Source organism: Scyliorhinus torazame, chromosome 7 (genome assembly GCF_047496885.1).
Source record: "Scyliorhinus torazame isolate Kashiwa2021f chromosome 7, sScyTor2.1, whole genome shotgun sequence".
NCBI lineage: Eukaryota > Metazoa > Chordata > Chondrichthyes > Carcharhiniformes > Scyliorhinidae > Scyliorhinus > Scyliorhinus torazame.
Window position 1 is genome coordinate 168,964,069 of NC_092713.1, and position 14,121 is coordinate 168,978,189.

Here is a 14,121-nt window from a genome sequence, read left to right on the forward strand (position 1 = left end):
AGTGGCTTCACTAATGTCCTCAGGAGAATAGAATCCACTCTCCTTAGCCTGTCTAGCTTATTTGTGACTGCAGTCTGACACCACCTCATCCCTATTAACCAGGGTATCTGACAGCAATGAGTGCTCGGCTGTGACTCCGGTGCTAGCGCTCTCACCTCTGAGTCACCGAGCGTTGGGTTCGAGCCACACAAGAAAGACCAGGGGCTGGATTCTCCGTTCCTCAGACGAAATGTCGACACTGGGGCAGGAATCGTGAACTTTCATGATAAAAAAAGTGGTGCCGAACCGGGACCGATTCAGCAGCTGTGGCGGGGCCAATACCAGCGCCACGTGGAACACAATTGATTCCAATAACAATCGGTGTGGGATTCACCGGGTGCATGATTGACACTCGGGTGGCTGACAAGCTGCAGCCGCATATACACATTACACTCCCCACACACATCATCCCTGCCAAGGTGGTGACACTGGTTGCACTGGAGCGTGCCAATCCCGCTGATGGGTCGGCTGGGACCAGAGGGGGCTGCCCTGGGGGGACATATATGACTGGTGGCTGTAAGTACACAGTGGTCTGTCAGCGGTGTGCGCAGCTGCATGGCTGCCTTTCTGGCTGCGGCAATGGTGTTCCTTCCCGTCCACCCCGGCCCCACAACCCACCTCCTGGCCACACCCGGTGCCGGGGAATTGCGATTTTGTGTCAAATCGGCATCCGCCACGATTTCGGTGTCGGGACCTATTCTCCGCCCAATCGTATTTCCCGATTTCAGCGTCAGCCAACAGAGAATCCCACCCCAGAGTTTAAGTCCAGGCTCACTGAGGGAATGCCGATTTGTCAGAGGTGCTGTCTTTCAGATGATATGTTTAAACTTTTTGACACCCCGGGATGTAGCAAATACCTTGGTACTATTTTGAGGACGGGAACGAGAGTGTCCTTCAGTCAACATCACTAAAACAGATTATCCAGTCATTATCACATTGCTGATTGTGGGATCTTGCTGTGTGTATGCTGGCTGCCATGATTCCTACATCACAACAAAGACTATACTCATAAGCACTGTCACTGGCTGACAAATACTTTAGGATGACCTGGGATCATGAAAGACATGATAAAAATAAAAGTCAGTTTTACTTTATTCCTTATAATAAGATAACTGCAGGAATAACTGCAGGAATACGTGATTGAGTTTTTATTAATGTCACAGTGATACGATTCATTCTCCTTCTCACTGTGATTCAACACATGGGTCTGATATTCTCCCCATGAAAATGATGGCGTTGATGGCAACTTCTCGAATCAGCAGGAGAAATGGACGGTTGGCATTGAAGATCTCCAAGCTGGGCCGCAGTGACCGGCCCATCAACATCACCGCCGAGGCTGCTGCTGCTTCACTGCCTTCCTCATTCACCTGGCAAGCAGATCAAAGGTCAGACCAACACTGCACAGGGCAACAAAAGCCCTGCTACATCAATGCATCAACACTCCCAGGATAGGTACCACTCAGGGCTAGGCAAAGAGTTATGCTCCTTCTGCACTGTCCCCATCAAACACTCCCAGGGCAGGTACAGCATGGGGTTAGAAACAGAGTAAGGCTCCCTCTTCACCGTCCCATCAAACACTCCCAGGACAGGTACAGCACAGGGTAAGATACAGAGTAAAGCTCCGTCTACACTGTCCCCATCAAACACTCCCTGGGCAGGTGCAGCACGGGGTTAGATACAGAATAAAGCTCCATCTACACTGTCCCATCAAACACTCCCAGGATAGGTACAGCATGGGTTTTGATACAGAGTAAACCTCCTTCTACACTGTCCCCATCAAACACTCCCGGGACAGGGACAGTACGGGTTAGATACAGAGTAAAGCTCCCTCTACACTGTCTGCATCAAACACTCCGAGGACAGGTACAGCACGGGGTTAGATACAGAGTAAAGCTCCCTCTACACTGGCCATCTGTATTCTTTGACCATAGGAATTTACAGTTGGGTAAATGACTAAGGAGTGTTATGAAGACAATGGGAACTGACACTGACAATAAGATACAAGGGTTTTGATATATTTTGCCACTGAAGTTATTTCGGTTTCTTGGCCTGCTAAAGCGCAGAGACACAAAAGAACTGTCCCCTTGAAACTCTGAGATCAAATGCTTTGGGTTGTATCGTACCTCGAGGAAGGCTTTATGGAATGCATCTGAGACATAAAAGTCATTATGGTGTCCTTCAACTATCCCTGTAAAAGCAAAGACAGCCAGCATTATTCCACAGTGAAGCTCAGTTACCTGCCCAGTGGAGGTCGGAGCAGTCAGCAAATTGAGGCTGTTCACATTCTACTGGCTCCCAAATGCTGCTTGCTGATGTAACAAGTTAAGCAGCAGGCTTGGTCGGAGCCTGATGTCTCTCAGTGTACATGGTAGAGGGTCTGCCACATGCAGCAAGGCTCGACTAACATGGAATTGTGGAGAATTGGGGCTGAATTTCTGCCCACGATTATTGAGGTGAGCAAGTGCAGAAATTCACACCAACGTCAGTGTGCCGGTTTGCTGGTACCAACCCCTGCCCAAACCCAGAACCATGTTCCTAGAGGTGGGATGAGCAACAGAAGGGTTATCCATCCTTGAGCGACGGATAGCCACTAAAAGCTAGGTGTAGTTATGCGAATAGTGTGGGGAGTGGATTTCGGTAGGGTGCTCTTTCAGAGGATCGGTGCAGAATTGTTGGGCTGATTGACCTTCTTCTGCACTGTACGGATTCTATGGATAAGGCCTGTTGCAGAGGCTGACTGGAACAAGCCAGCTGCCTAGCGGTGCCCTCCCAGCAGCAGACTCAGTGACCAAGTTCGAGTCAGGCTTTGAGCCTCTACGCATCTGCCTGTTGTGATCCCTGTGGCTGGGTCTTCAACTCCCACAATGGTGGTGTGGTTATTGTGGCCATTTTAAAATTACATTTTTTAAAGATTTGTAGAGAGTGTGCCTGAAAATGGCGGTGTTGTGTCTCTTACCTGAATTGCAGGCCCAGCTCCTTTCATCTTTGAGAGCCGACTTATTGTCCTTAATTGGATGTCGTGTCCACCCTCCCACCTACACTTTGCCAATTCAGGGAAAATCACCGTTGGGTGACTATTTCCCACACCATGCAGAGCCATGACCTCCATTTGACCCTGATGTTATTGACCCAAAACCCAACATCCTGCTCTTAGAAACCATTGGTGGAGTGTCGTGAGGAGGTGGCAGTGATCCCAGGTTAACAGGAACAAGGAAACATAGGAGCTAAATTGTTGGGCAGAGGTAGGGGTTGTGGGAGAGGATTGGAAAGAGAGGACAGTGCAAAACGGGGAGGGAGACAGAGGGCAACCTGGGACACAAGTAGGAGGGCAGTCCTATCAAACCTGGCAAGTTCGCATTCTCAGGACTGAAGAGGTCCACCAGGCCCATCTGCTTCAGCTTGTCGGTCAGACTGAAAGAATCCTCGACCCGGAACTTGGGCAACGAGAGATCGACGTCCGTCAGGCTCAGCTGGCTGAGCCACCCCAGCAACTTCTCATGCGTCAGCTGTTTCTCAAGCACCCCCAGGACACCTTCTGTTGTGGGGAGAATCAGCACCATGGACACATCATCCCCCTTGTACGGGAGCTCGATCACCTTCACCGCGTCCTTGGAGAATTTGGCAAAACGGAAGGAGCCCTGCTGCTGCATCATTGGGACTTGGCAATGGTTGTCAGGCGCTCTCTCAAATTCCCTTTTCACCGTCATCTCCTTCTCAAACATTGATTTCCACAGTCCCTGCACAAACAGGTTCACATGTTTAATAATTCCCTTTTGCAAGTTTATAACCACAAATGTATTGTCGTTGTGCAGTACATATCCCATGATGTTTCACAGGAGCCTAAACATACAAAATTTCAGCCAGGCAACTAAAAACATAGTCAAAGAGGAGGGCCTCAAAGGTGGAGAGGGAGGTAGCGATACAGAGAGGGAATTCCACAGCTTAGATCCTGAGTAACCGAAGGCACGGCCGCCAGTTGCAGAGTGCTGAAAATGGGGATGGGAAAGAAGCCAGATTTAGAGGAACACAGATATTTTTCTTTGGGCGGGGGGGGGGGGGGGAATTGCTGGGCTGAACGAGATCACACGGAAATGAGTGAGTGAATGGAAAGGTTTGGCCAACCTCCCTTCGTGATTCAGGGACGTGTGCAACCAGAGTGTCCCGAATCCTGCAACCCTGACTGAGGCCAGGAAACCGAGCTGGGGAGAGCACTTTCACCATGCAGCTGGAATCACCTGCACAGCCTCCCCTGCACCAGAGCTGAGGGTAAATTTCAGTGTGGCCTCTGACCAATCAGAACCACGGTTACACTTCAGACGCCCAGGTTTGAGGCCCCAGTGTCTTGTCTGCACACTCATTGGCCTGTTATTTAAAGCACCAGCCCCCACCCCCCTCCTCTCCCCTTCCCTACCATGACCAGGGGTCTTGGGAATGGGGTGGGCACAGTGGCAACCTGTTAGCATCACTGTGCTGAGATACACACTCAGCCTGACCCTGAATCAAAGCTCCTGTGTTATTTCCTGGGGTAGCGCAATAGACATGGAGAGCAGGCATAATGGGGTTCCACCACCATCTCCGCTTGGGAAACACCATGAACTCTGAAATATCCGGTAGCAACCGAACAGGGGCACTGGAGAATTTCTGAACCTACCTTAAAGTAGATTGCGTTAACAATGACCAGGGCGGTGTAGGGTGTTATTGCATCTGGAGGGATGACATCCCTGATCAGTCCCTCGGTCTTGTTGGCCACCCAAGAGTTGATGATCTTTCTGGCTAGCTTTGTCTTTTCCTGTGAAAGAAAGATGTATATTTATATCATGCTGCTCGCAACCTCACAATATCCCAAAGTATCACAGCGAGCGAAGTGTACTTTCTCAAGGAAATGAAGTCACTGCTATTATACAGGAAATACAACGTCCAATGTGTGCACCGTGAGATCCCACAACAACAGGTCAGATAATCAGAATCTTGAAGTGTCATTGCTTGAGGGATCAATGTTGGCCTGGACTCTGGGAGAACTCCCCCACTCTTTGATTAGCGCCATGGGATCTTTCATATTCACACAAGAGTCCAGAATGGTCTGTTTCATAACTCCTCTGAAAGATTAATTCCTCTGACAGTGCAGCACTGCCTCAGTACTGACCCTCTGAGAGTGCAGCACTCCATCAGTCCTGACATTCTGACAGTGCAGCACTCCCTCAGTACTGACCCTCTGACAGTGCAGCACTCCCTCAGTACTGACCCTCTGACAGTGCAGCATTCCCTCAGTACTGACTCTCTGGACAGTGCAGCACTCCCTCAGTGCTGACCCTCTGACAGTGCAGCACTCCCTCAGTACTGACTCTCTGACAATGCAGCACTCCCTCAGTACTGACCCTCTGACAGTGCAGCACTCCCTCAATACTGACCCTCTGACAGTGCAGTACTCCCTCAGTACTGACTCTCGGACAGTGCAGCACTCCCTCAGTACTGACCCTCTGACAGTGCAGCACTCCCTCAGTACTGACTCTCTGACAATGCATGCACTCCCTCAGTACTGACTCTCTGACAATGCAGCACTCCCTCAGTACTGACCCTCTGACAGTGCAGCACTCCCTCAGTACTGACCCTCTGACAGTGCAGCACTCCCTCAGTACTGACCCTCTGACAGTGCAGCACTCCCTCAGTACTGACCCTCTGACAGTGTAGCACTCCCTCAGTACTGATGCTCTGACAATGCAGCATTCCCACAGTCCTGCATTGGAGTGTCCGTTGGGAATATGTCTGAATCAGTTGATGACGTGAGTCAGTGAGGAGAGAGTTACCATGGAGGCCCTGTACTGCTACAAAATTGTTTGTGCAAGATCGGAGGCCTGCTTGTATTGGTGGTGGATTTCCTCTGACGTTCTCACAATTGGTTGAGGAAATGACTAGTGGAGAGAGTGACGATTCCCTGGGGTTTCCACGGTCATGTCCTGCAGTTTCTAGTGTGTTCAGGCGGGGCCTGAGGAGGCCTGACCTTTCTTATGAGAGGCTGGAGGGGAAGAAGGCTTTGAAGGGCCTGAATGACCTCTGTGGGATCTGGAACTGCTGCTAATGGCCTGTCCCCTCCCTCCCATCCCCTCACCTCACCCTATCCTCGCCCTGCCCTCATCTTCCCTTCCCCTCCCCTGTATATCCCTGCATTTGACTTCCTCTCCCTCCACTTAGTCTCCTCTGCTCACCTCTTATCCATACCCCTCCCACCGGATCCCCTCCCATCCTCTCCTCTCCCCTCACTTTCCCTCCCTCTCTTTTCCGTCTCTCCCCTCGCCTCACCTTGAAGTTAACTGGGATGAGTTTGGCTCGGTACACCGCCTCGCTGATGTTCTGGAAGGTTTCGTTGTAGATCAGCGACTTGTCACCAAAGAGCCGGTTTGCTGACACGAGCTCTGAGGACTTGTTGGCTTTCCGGTACAGGCGGCAGTTGAGCTTGGCGAAAAAGTAGTGAACCTGGTCTGACGTCTTCTCTGTGATGCTGTCGAATTTGAAGACCTGCAGATAGTGAGGGAAGGATGGTGGGGTGGATGGCAAAACAATTAAAACCACTGTTTGCTGCCCTTGGAACACCACCTTGGGGATGTCTGCTCACAATCGGTCAAAGGCATAAATCTCACCACCCCCACCCCCCTCCCTTCCCCCCGCGCACCGCAGAAGTATTGAAGATTTCCCTTCCTAACTAAACCATGAAGCACAGACAGATCCCAGCCCCTCCAAATTTCTAAACCCCAGCTGCCCTCAGCCAGGGTGGCAGAAGGAGCTGTTATATTACTTGTTTGTAATATGCCGTCACTCTTTGCTTTACTTCCAGAAAGGTCTGATGGTTAGATTTCACAGAAACTAACAATCTTCAATTCAAAGCAAAATAGGTTTAATGAATAACAAATTAAATACTAATGAGTTTGTTCTTACAGAACTATAACTGGTGATAAAGTAAATCAGAATAAGTATTAACTATATTTAACTACACTTGCTAACTATGCTATATCTCTCTCTAACTGCTGTTTAGACACTCCTGGTTCAAAGAGACCCAAGATCCTTTGAGTTCAGGCCGGGATTCTCCAGTCCCGCGGCCACGTTCTGACGCCGGCGTGAAAAGCGTCGGGAACCACTCCGGCGTCCTCGATTATCAGGTATTCACCCCTTCCTAGGGGGCCATGTCGGCGGCGGAGTGGTATCCGCTGCTGCAGCCGGCGCGCCGCGGCCTGCACGTGGGTTCCCATCTCCTGGCCAGCCCCCGGGCAATATGGCGGAGCCCTACAGGGGCCCGGCGAGGAGGAATATAGGCCCCCACAGAACCAGCCCGCCTGCCGATCGGTAGGCCCCGATAGGCCAGACCACCGTGGAGGCTCCCCCCGGGGTCGGATCACCCCGCCCCCCCCCCTCCAGGACGATACCCGCAGACAGAACTTCCAGGTCCCGCTGGGTGGGACCAGAGTAACCCATGCCGGCAGGACTCAGCCGAACTCGGCGGTCACTCGGCCCATCAAAATGCCCGGAGAATCGCCGGGAGGGCCGCTTTCATCGGCCCCCGACCGGCGCGGCGGCGATCCCGCGGGCACCCGAGAATCGGAGGCGGAGATCGGCGAGCCAGCGTCGGGGAGGCGCGACGAGATTCTCGCGCCCCCAGGGATTCTCTGACTCATATGTTTATACATGAATCTAGTGCTGCCATCTAGTGGTTGTCTTGAAATGAAATGAAAAATTAAATTCGTTTATTGTCACAAGTAGGCTTCAAATGAAGTTACTGTGAAAAGCCCCTAGTCGCCACATTCCGGCGCCTGTTCGGGGAGGCTGGTACGGGAAGGTTAGAGAGGAGGTTACAGAGGTAGGGAGTGGTGTCTGGGCTGGAGGAGGTTACAGAGGTAGGGAGTGGTGTCCGGGCTGGAGGAGGTTACAGGGGTAGGGAGTGGTGTCCGGGCTGGAGGAGGTTACAGAGGTAGGGAGTGGTGTCCGGGCTGGAGGAGGTTACAGAGGTAGGGAGTGGTGTCTGGGCTGGAGGAGGTTACAGAGGTAGGGAGTGGTGTCCGGGCTGGAGGAGGTTACAGGGGTAGGGAGTGGTGTCCGGGCTGGAGGAGGTTACAGAGGTAGGGAGTGGTGTCCGGGCTGGAGGAGGTTACAGAGGTAGGGAGTGGTGTCCGGGCTGGAGGTCGTTACAGAGGTAGGGAGTGGTGTCTGGGCTGGAGGAGGTTACAGAGGTAGGGAGTGGTGTCCGGGCTGGAGGAGGTTACAGAGGTAGGGAGTGGTGTCCGGGCTGGAGGAGGTTACAGAGGTAGGGAGTGGTGTCCGGGCTGGAGGTCGTTACAGAGGTAGGGAGTGGCGTCTGCGCTGGAGGAGGTTACAGAGGTAGGGAGTGGTGTCCGGGCTGGAGGAGGTTACAGAGGTAGGGAGTGGTGTCCGGGCTGGAGGAGGTTACAGAGGTAGGGAGTGGTGTCTGGGCTGGAGGAGGTTACAGAGGCAGGGAGTGGTGTCCGGGCTGGAGGAGGTTACAGGGGTAGGGAGTGGTGTCCGGGCTGGAGGTCGTTACAGAGGTAGGGAGTGGTGTCCCGGCTGGAGGAGGTTACAGAGGTAGGGAGTGGTGTCTGCGCTGGAGGAGGTTACAGAGGTAGGGAGTGGTGTCCGGGCTGGAGGAGGTTACAGGGGTAGGGAGTGGTGTCCGGGCTGGAGGAGGTTACAGAGGTAGGGAGTGGTGTTAGGGCTGGAGGAGGTTACAGAGGTAGGGAGTGGTGTCCGGGCTGGAGGAGGTTACAGAGGTAGGGAGTGGTGTCCGGGCTGGAGGAGGTTACAGAGGTAGGGAGTGGTGTCCGGGCTGGAGGAGGTTACAGGGGTAGGGAGTGGTGTCCGGGCTGGAGGAGGTTACAGGGGTAGGGAGTGGTGTCCGGGCTGGAGGAGGTTACAGAGGTAGGGAGTAGTGTCTGGGCTGGAGGAGGTTACAGAGGCAGGGAGCGGTGTCCGGGCTGTAGGTGGTTACAGAGGTAGGGAGTGGTGTCCGGGCTGGAGGAGGTTACAGAGGTAGGGAGTGGTGTCTGGGCTGGAGGAGGTTACAGGGGTAGGGAGTGGTGTCCGGGCTGGAGGAGGTTACAGGGGTAGGGAGTGGTGTCCGGGCTGGAGGAGGTTACAGAGGTAGGGAGTAGTGTCTGGGCTGGAGGAGGTTACAGAGGCAGGGAGCGGTGTCCGGGCTGTAGGTGGTTACAGAGGTAGGGAGTGGTGTCCGGGCTGGAGGAGGTTACAGAGGTAGGGAGTGGTGTCCGGGCTGGAGGAGGTTACAGAGGCAGGGAGCGGTGTCCGGGCTGGAGGTGGTTACAGAGGTAGGGAGTGGTGTCCGGGCTGGAGGAGGTTACAGAGGTAGGGAGTGGTGTCTGTGCGGGAGGAGGTTACAGAGGTAGGGAGTGGTGTCCGGGCTGGAGGAGGTTACAGGGGTAGGGAGTGGTGTCCGGGCTGGAGGAGGTTACAGAGGTAGGGAGTGGTGTTAGGGCTGGAGGAGGTTACAGAGGTAGGGAGTGGTGTCCGGGCTGGAGGAGGTTACAGAGGTAGGGAGTGGTGTCCGGGCTGGAGGAGGTTACAGGGGTAGGGAGTGGTGTCCGAGCTGGAGGAGGTTACAGGGGTAGGGAGTGGTGTCCGGGCTGGAGGAGGTTACAGAGGTAGGGAGTGGTGTTAGGGCTGGAGGAGGTTACAGAGGTAGGGAGTGGTGTCCGGGCTGGAGGAGGTTACAGAGGCAGGGAGTGGTGTCCGGGCTGGAGGAGGTTACAGAGGTAGGGAGTGGTGTCCGGGCTGGAGGAGGTTACAGGGGTAGGGAGTGGTGTCCGGGCTGGAGGAGGTTACAGGGGTAGGGAGTGGTGTCCGGGCTGGAGGAGGTTACAGAGGTAGGGAGTGGTGTCCGGGCTGGAGGAGGTTACAGAGGTAGGGAGTGGTGTCCGGGCTGGAGGAGGTTACAGAGGTAGGGAGTGGTGTCCGGGCTGGAGGAGGTTACAGAGGTAGGGGGCAGGATTCTCCGGTCTCGAATGCCAAAATCGTGTTCAGCGATCGGCCGGAGAATCCACGCTGTCTTACACTATGATGTAGTTGTTAACTCTTTATATACCAGCATATATACATATCACTACAGGAGCACTGTGTTTGGCATCAGTATCCTTGATTCAAAAAAGATGTTTGTGAGTTGGGAAAAGGCTTGGTCACAATTCCATGTTCCCTGATGTGTATATCTGTAACCTCCTCCAGCCACGACACCACTCCCTACCTCTGTAACCTCCTCCAGCCCGGACACCACTCCCTACCTGTGTAACCTCCTCCAGCCCGGACACCACTCCCTACCTGTGTAACGTTTTCCAGCCCGGACACCACTCCCTACCTGTGTAACCTCCTCCAGCCCGGACACCACTCCCTACCTCTGTAACCTCCTCCAGCCCGGACACCGCTCCCTACCTCTGTAACCTCCTCCAGCCCGGACACCACTCCCTACCTCTGTAACCTCCTCCAGCCCGGACACCACTCCCTACCTCTGTAACCTCCTCCAGCCCGGACACCACTCCCTACCTCTGTAACCTCCTCCAGCCCGGACACCACTCCCTACCTCTGTAACCTCCTCCAGCCCGGACACCACTCCCTACCTCTGTAACCTCCTCCAGCCCGGACACCACTCCCTACCCCTGTAACCTCCTCCAGCCCGGACACCACTCCCTACCTCTGTAACCTCCTCCAGCCCGGACACCACTCCCTACCTGTGTAACCTTTTCCAGCCCGGACACCACTCCCTACCTCTGTAACCTCCTCCAGCCCGGACACCACTCCCTACCCCTGTAACCTCCTCCAGCCCGGACACCACTCCCTACCTCTGTAACCTCCTCCAGCCCGGACACCACTCCCTACCCCTGTAACCTCCTCCAGCCCGGACACCACTCCCTACCTCTGTAACCTCCTCCAGCCCGGACACCACTCCCTACCTCTGTAACCTCCTCCAGCCCGGACACCACTCCCTACCTCTGTAACCTCCTCCAGCCTGGACACCACTCCCTACCTCTGTAACCTCCTCCAGCCCGGACACCACTCCCTACCTGTGTAACCTCCTCCAGCCCGGACACCACTCCCTACCTCTGTAACCTCCTCCAGCCCAGACACCACTCCCTACCTCTGTAACCTCCTCCAGCCCGGACACCACTCCCTACCTGTGTAACCTCCTCCAGCCCGGACACCACTCCCTATCCCTGTAACCTCCTCCAGCCCTAACACCACTCCCTACCTCTGTAACCTCCTCCAGCCCAGACACCACTCCCTACCTCTGTAACCTCCTCCAGCCCAGACACCACTCCCTACCTCTGTAACCTCCTCCAGCCCGGACACCACTCCCTACCTCTGTAACCTCCTCCAGCCCAGACACCACTCCCTACCTCTGTAACCTCCTCCAGCCCAGACACCACTCCCTACCTCTGTAACCTCCTCCAGCCCAGACACCACTCCCTACCTCTGTAAACTCCTCCAGCCCAGACACCACTCCCTACCTCTGTAACCTCCTCCAGCCCAGACACCACTCCCTACCTGTGTAACCTCCTCCAGCCCGGACACCACTCCCTACCTCTGTAACCTCCTCCAGCCCGGACACCACTCCCTACCTCTGTAACCTCCTCCAGCCCGGACACCACTCCCTACCCCTGTAACCACCTCCAGCCCGGACACCACTCCCTACCTCTGTAACCACCTCCAGCCCGGACACCACTCCCTACCCCTGTAACCTCCTCCAGCCCGGACACCACTCCCTACCTGTGTAACCTTTTCCAGCCCTGACACTGTGCCCTGGACTGGATTCTCCGATTCTGAGACTAAGTGCTGACATGGCGTGAGCCAGTGGCGTTTTAAGACTGAAAAAATGGTGCAAAGCGGCCACCGATCCTCCTTCTGGTGGAGGGCTAGCAGGACCGCAGCGTAGAGCACCTGGCTCCAGTTGCGGATACGGCTGGAAAATTGCCGGGCCCGTGACTGCGCCTGCGCACAGCGTCGGCCTGCAGCGTCCGTGCCGTGCAATGTGGCGCCGGCCGCGCGCGGACTCAGCCTGCCAAATAGTAACCCTCTTTGACTAGGCTCGCCACCCCGGGCCACCTGCCACCAGTGCCCCCAGCCCCCGCAAAAGCGCCCCCTGCCCGTGGATCAGCTCCCTCCACCTACTGTGGCGGCGCTGGACTTAGTCCGCAGCCGCCACGCTGAGTTCCCGAAAATAAATACCACGAGTGACCCACGCCGTCGGGAACTTGGCCCATCGGTGGCGGAGTATCTGGAGGAGGGCCTCTGCCGGCGTGCGCCGTTTTGAAGGGAGCGAAGCATCGCAAAAACTTTCGGTGGATTCTCCGACCGATCGCTGAACACGATTTTGGCATTGGAGACCGGAGAATCCGGGATGGTTGGGAGAGGGGAGGGACTACACAGTCCACCCACTGGGCTTCATTCATCCACCACCTCTCACTCCCAGTGACCATCACTGACCGCCCCACCTCCACACCCATCAGACAGAGCACCAAGCTGGTTTGAACATTGTGAACATGTGTTTATTCTGAATAATAATACACAGTCTGTGCCCTAGCCTCTACATCTAAGCTATGCCCTGCACACGTGCCAACTTAACTGGTGTTTTATCTTTCTTGCCTTGCGGGCCCTACCACTACGCCTTTGTGGTTCCCCAGACGGTACAGCAGGAGTGGAGGCAGACTGCTGTGACTCATAACCTTGGACTAGGATGGGACCGGCTGGTCCTCGGATGTCCCGGGAGGTGTGGTGCTGCCCTGTTCTGCCTGCTTCCCACCAGATACACCAGGGAGAAGAGTGGGGGGAGTCCGAAATGCTGCGGTGTTCCGGCAACTCCGCTGCGGGAGTCACTGGCACAGGCCCCAACACCTCCTCCTCCCTCGGGGTGCCGGATGGACCTCGGGCTTCTCTGTGGGACAGAGTAATCCGGCGAGGCCCCTTCCGCCAGCTGGCGCTGCCAGTCCTGGAGGCCGCTCTGGTCTCGACAATTGTCTGAACGTTCGCGGCCATGGAACACAGGGAGTGGGCCATCTCCAATTGAGACTGTGCCACCACCCTGAGGGTCTGTGCCACATCAGCCAGTGAGTGGGCCGCGTCCCTATGGGACTGGGTCATGTCCCTCTGGGACTGGGCCACCTCCCTCTGTGTCTGTGCCACACCAGCCAGTGCCTGGGCAATGCCACCGACGTTCTCAGCAATGGCCTGCTGTGACTGGGCCACGCTGAGGAGCGCCGCTGCAATCTCCAGCTGGCTCTGGCACATGGCTGCCTGTGAGAGGGCAGCCTTGTCCTGGACCTCCGCCCCCGCCTGCATAGAATGCTCCAGGCCTTGCAACCGTTGACCCATGCCTGACACCGTCACCCCCGTTGCCTCCACCGCAGACGTGCGGTTTCGGCCTGGGTGGCATGCATGACCGGCACCACCCCCTGCTCCTGTACGGGATGGACTCCTCCACCTGCCCTTACAGGTGCTGGAAGCCGGCCGTCATTCCCTCCTCTCGTCCCTGGGTCTCTGACTGCACCTGCACTGTGGGTGGGACTGGATGTTCCAGGAGCCCGGGACCCATCTGGGCGGCAGCTGGTTCCTGGGGCCGGACTGCCTTCCGACCGTCCGGCCCTTCGGCTGCTCCTACCCCCACCTGCTGTACTGGACCGACTATGTAGTGCGCACCAGGGAGTGTCCCAGGAGCCTCTTCACTGATGTGCCCAACCGAGGTGATAGTCTCTGAGATGGTGGACTGTGTTGGAGACAGCTGTGACGGAACGTCAGTGTCCTCCTCTGACCCGAACTCCATGGTGTCCTGGGTATCGGGCAGAGGGCTGGTGTCCCGGTTGCTCTCCCCGTCACTGCTCAGCTGTCTGGGGGGGCACCGGCTCTGGCACAGGCTGGGGGGGGGGGTGCCGGGCCATCCCCGGCTGGTCCTGTAAGACACAAGACGGCATGTATGGTTAGAGAGCCGGACGTGGATGAGTCGTGTGTGTTGGGGTGTGGGGTGAGAAGTGTTGGGGTGTGGGGTGAGGGGGGTTGGGAAGTGGGGTGAGGGGGGTTGGGGCG

At 55.7% G+C, this 14,121-nt stretch overlaps 1 protein-coding gene across 1 annotated transcript in view; it reads right to left on the reverse strand.

The window, feature by feature from the left end:
* Positions 1 to 1,113: 1,113 nt before the first annotated feature.
* Positions 1,114 to 14,121, reverse strand: part of serpinc1 (serpin peptidase inhibitor, clade C (antithrombin), member 1) — a 122,700-nt gene continuing 109,692 nt past the window's right edge. Inside the window, exons 3-7 of the mRNA XM_072511779.1 lie at positions 6,337 to 6,552; positions 4,691 to 4,828; positions 3,383 to 3,776; positions 2,163 to 2,227; positions 1,114 to 1,406 (exon numbers count right to left, since the gene is read on the reverse strand). Coding sequence (XP_072367880.1) covers positions 1,224 to 1,406; positions 2,163 to 2,227; positions 3,383 to 3,776; positions 4,691 to 4,828; positions 6,337 to 6,552 — 996 coding nt within the window. The 3' untranslated portion in view covers positions 1,114 to 1,223. The remainder of the gene's footprint in view (positions 1,407 to 2,162; positions 2,228 to 3,382; positions 3,777 to 4,690; positions 4,829 to 6,336; positions 6,553 to 14,121) is intronic.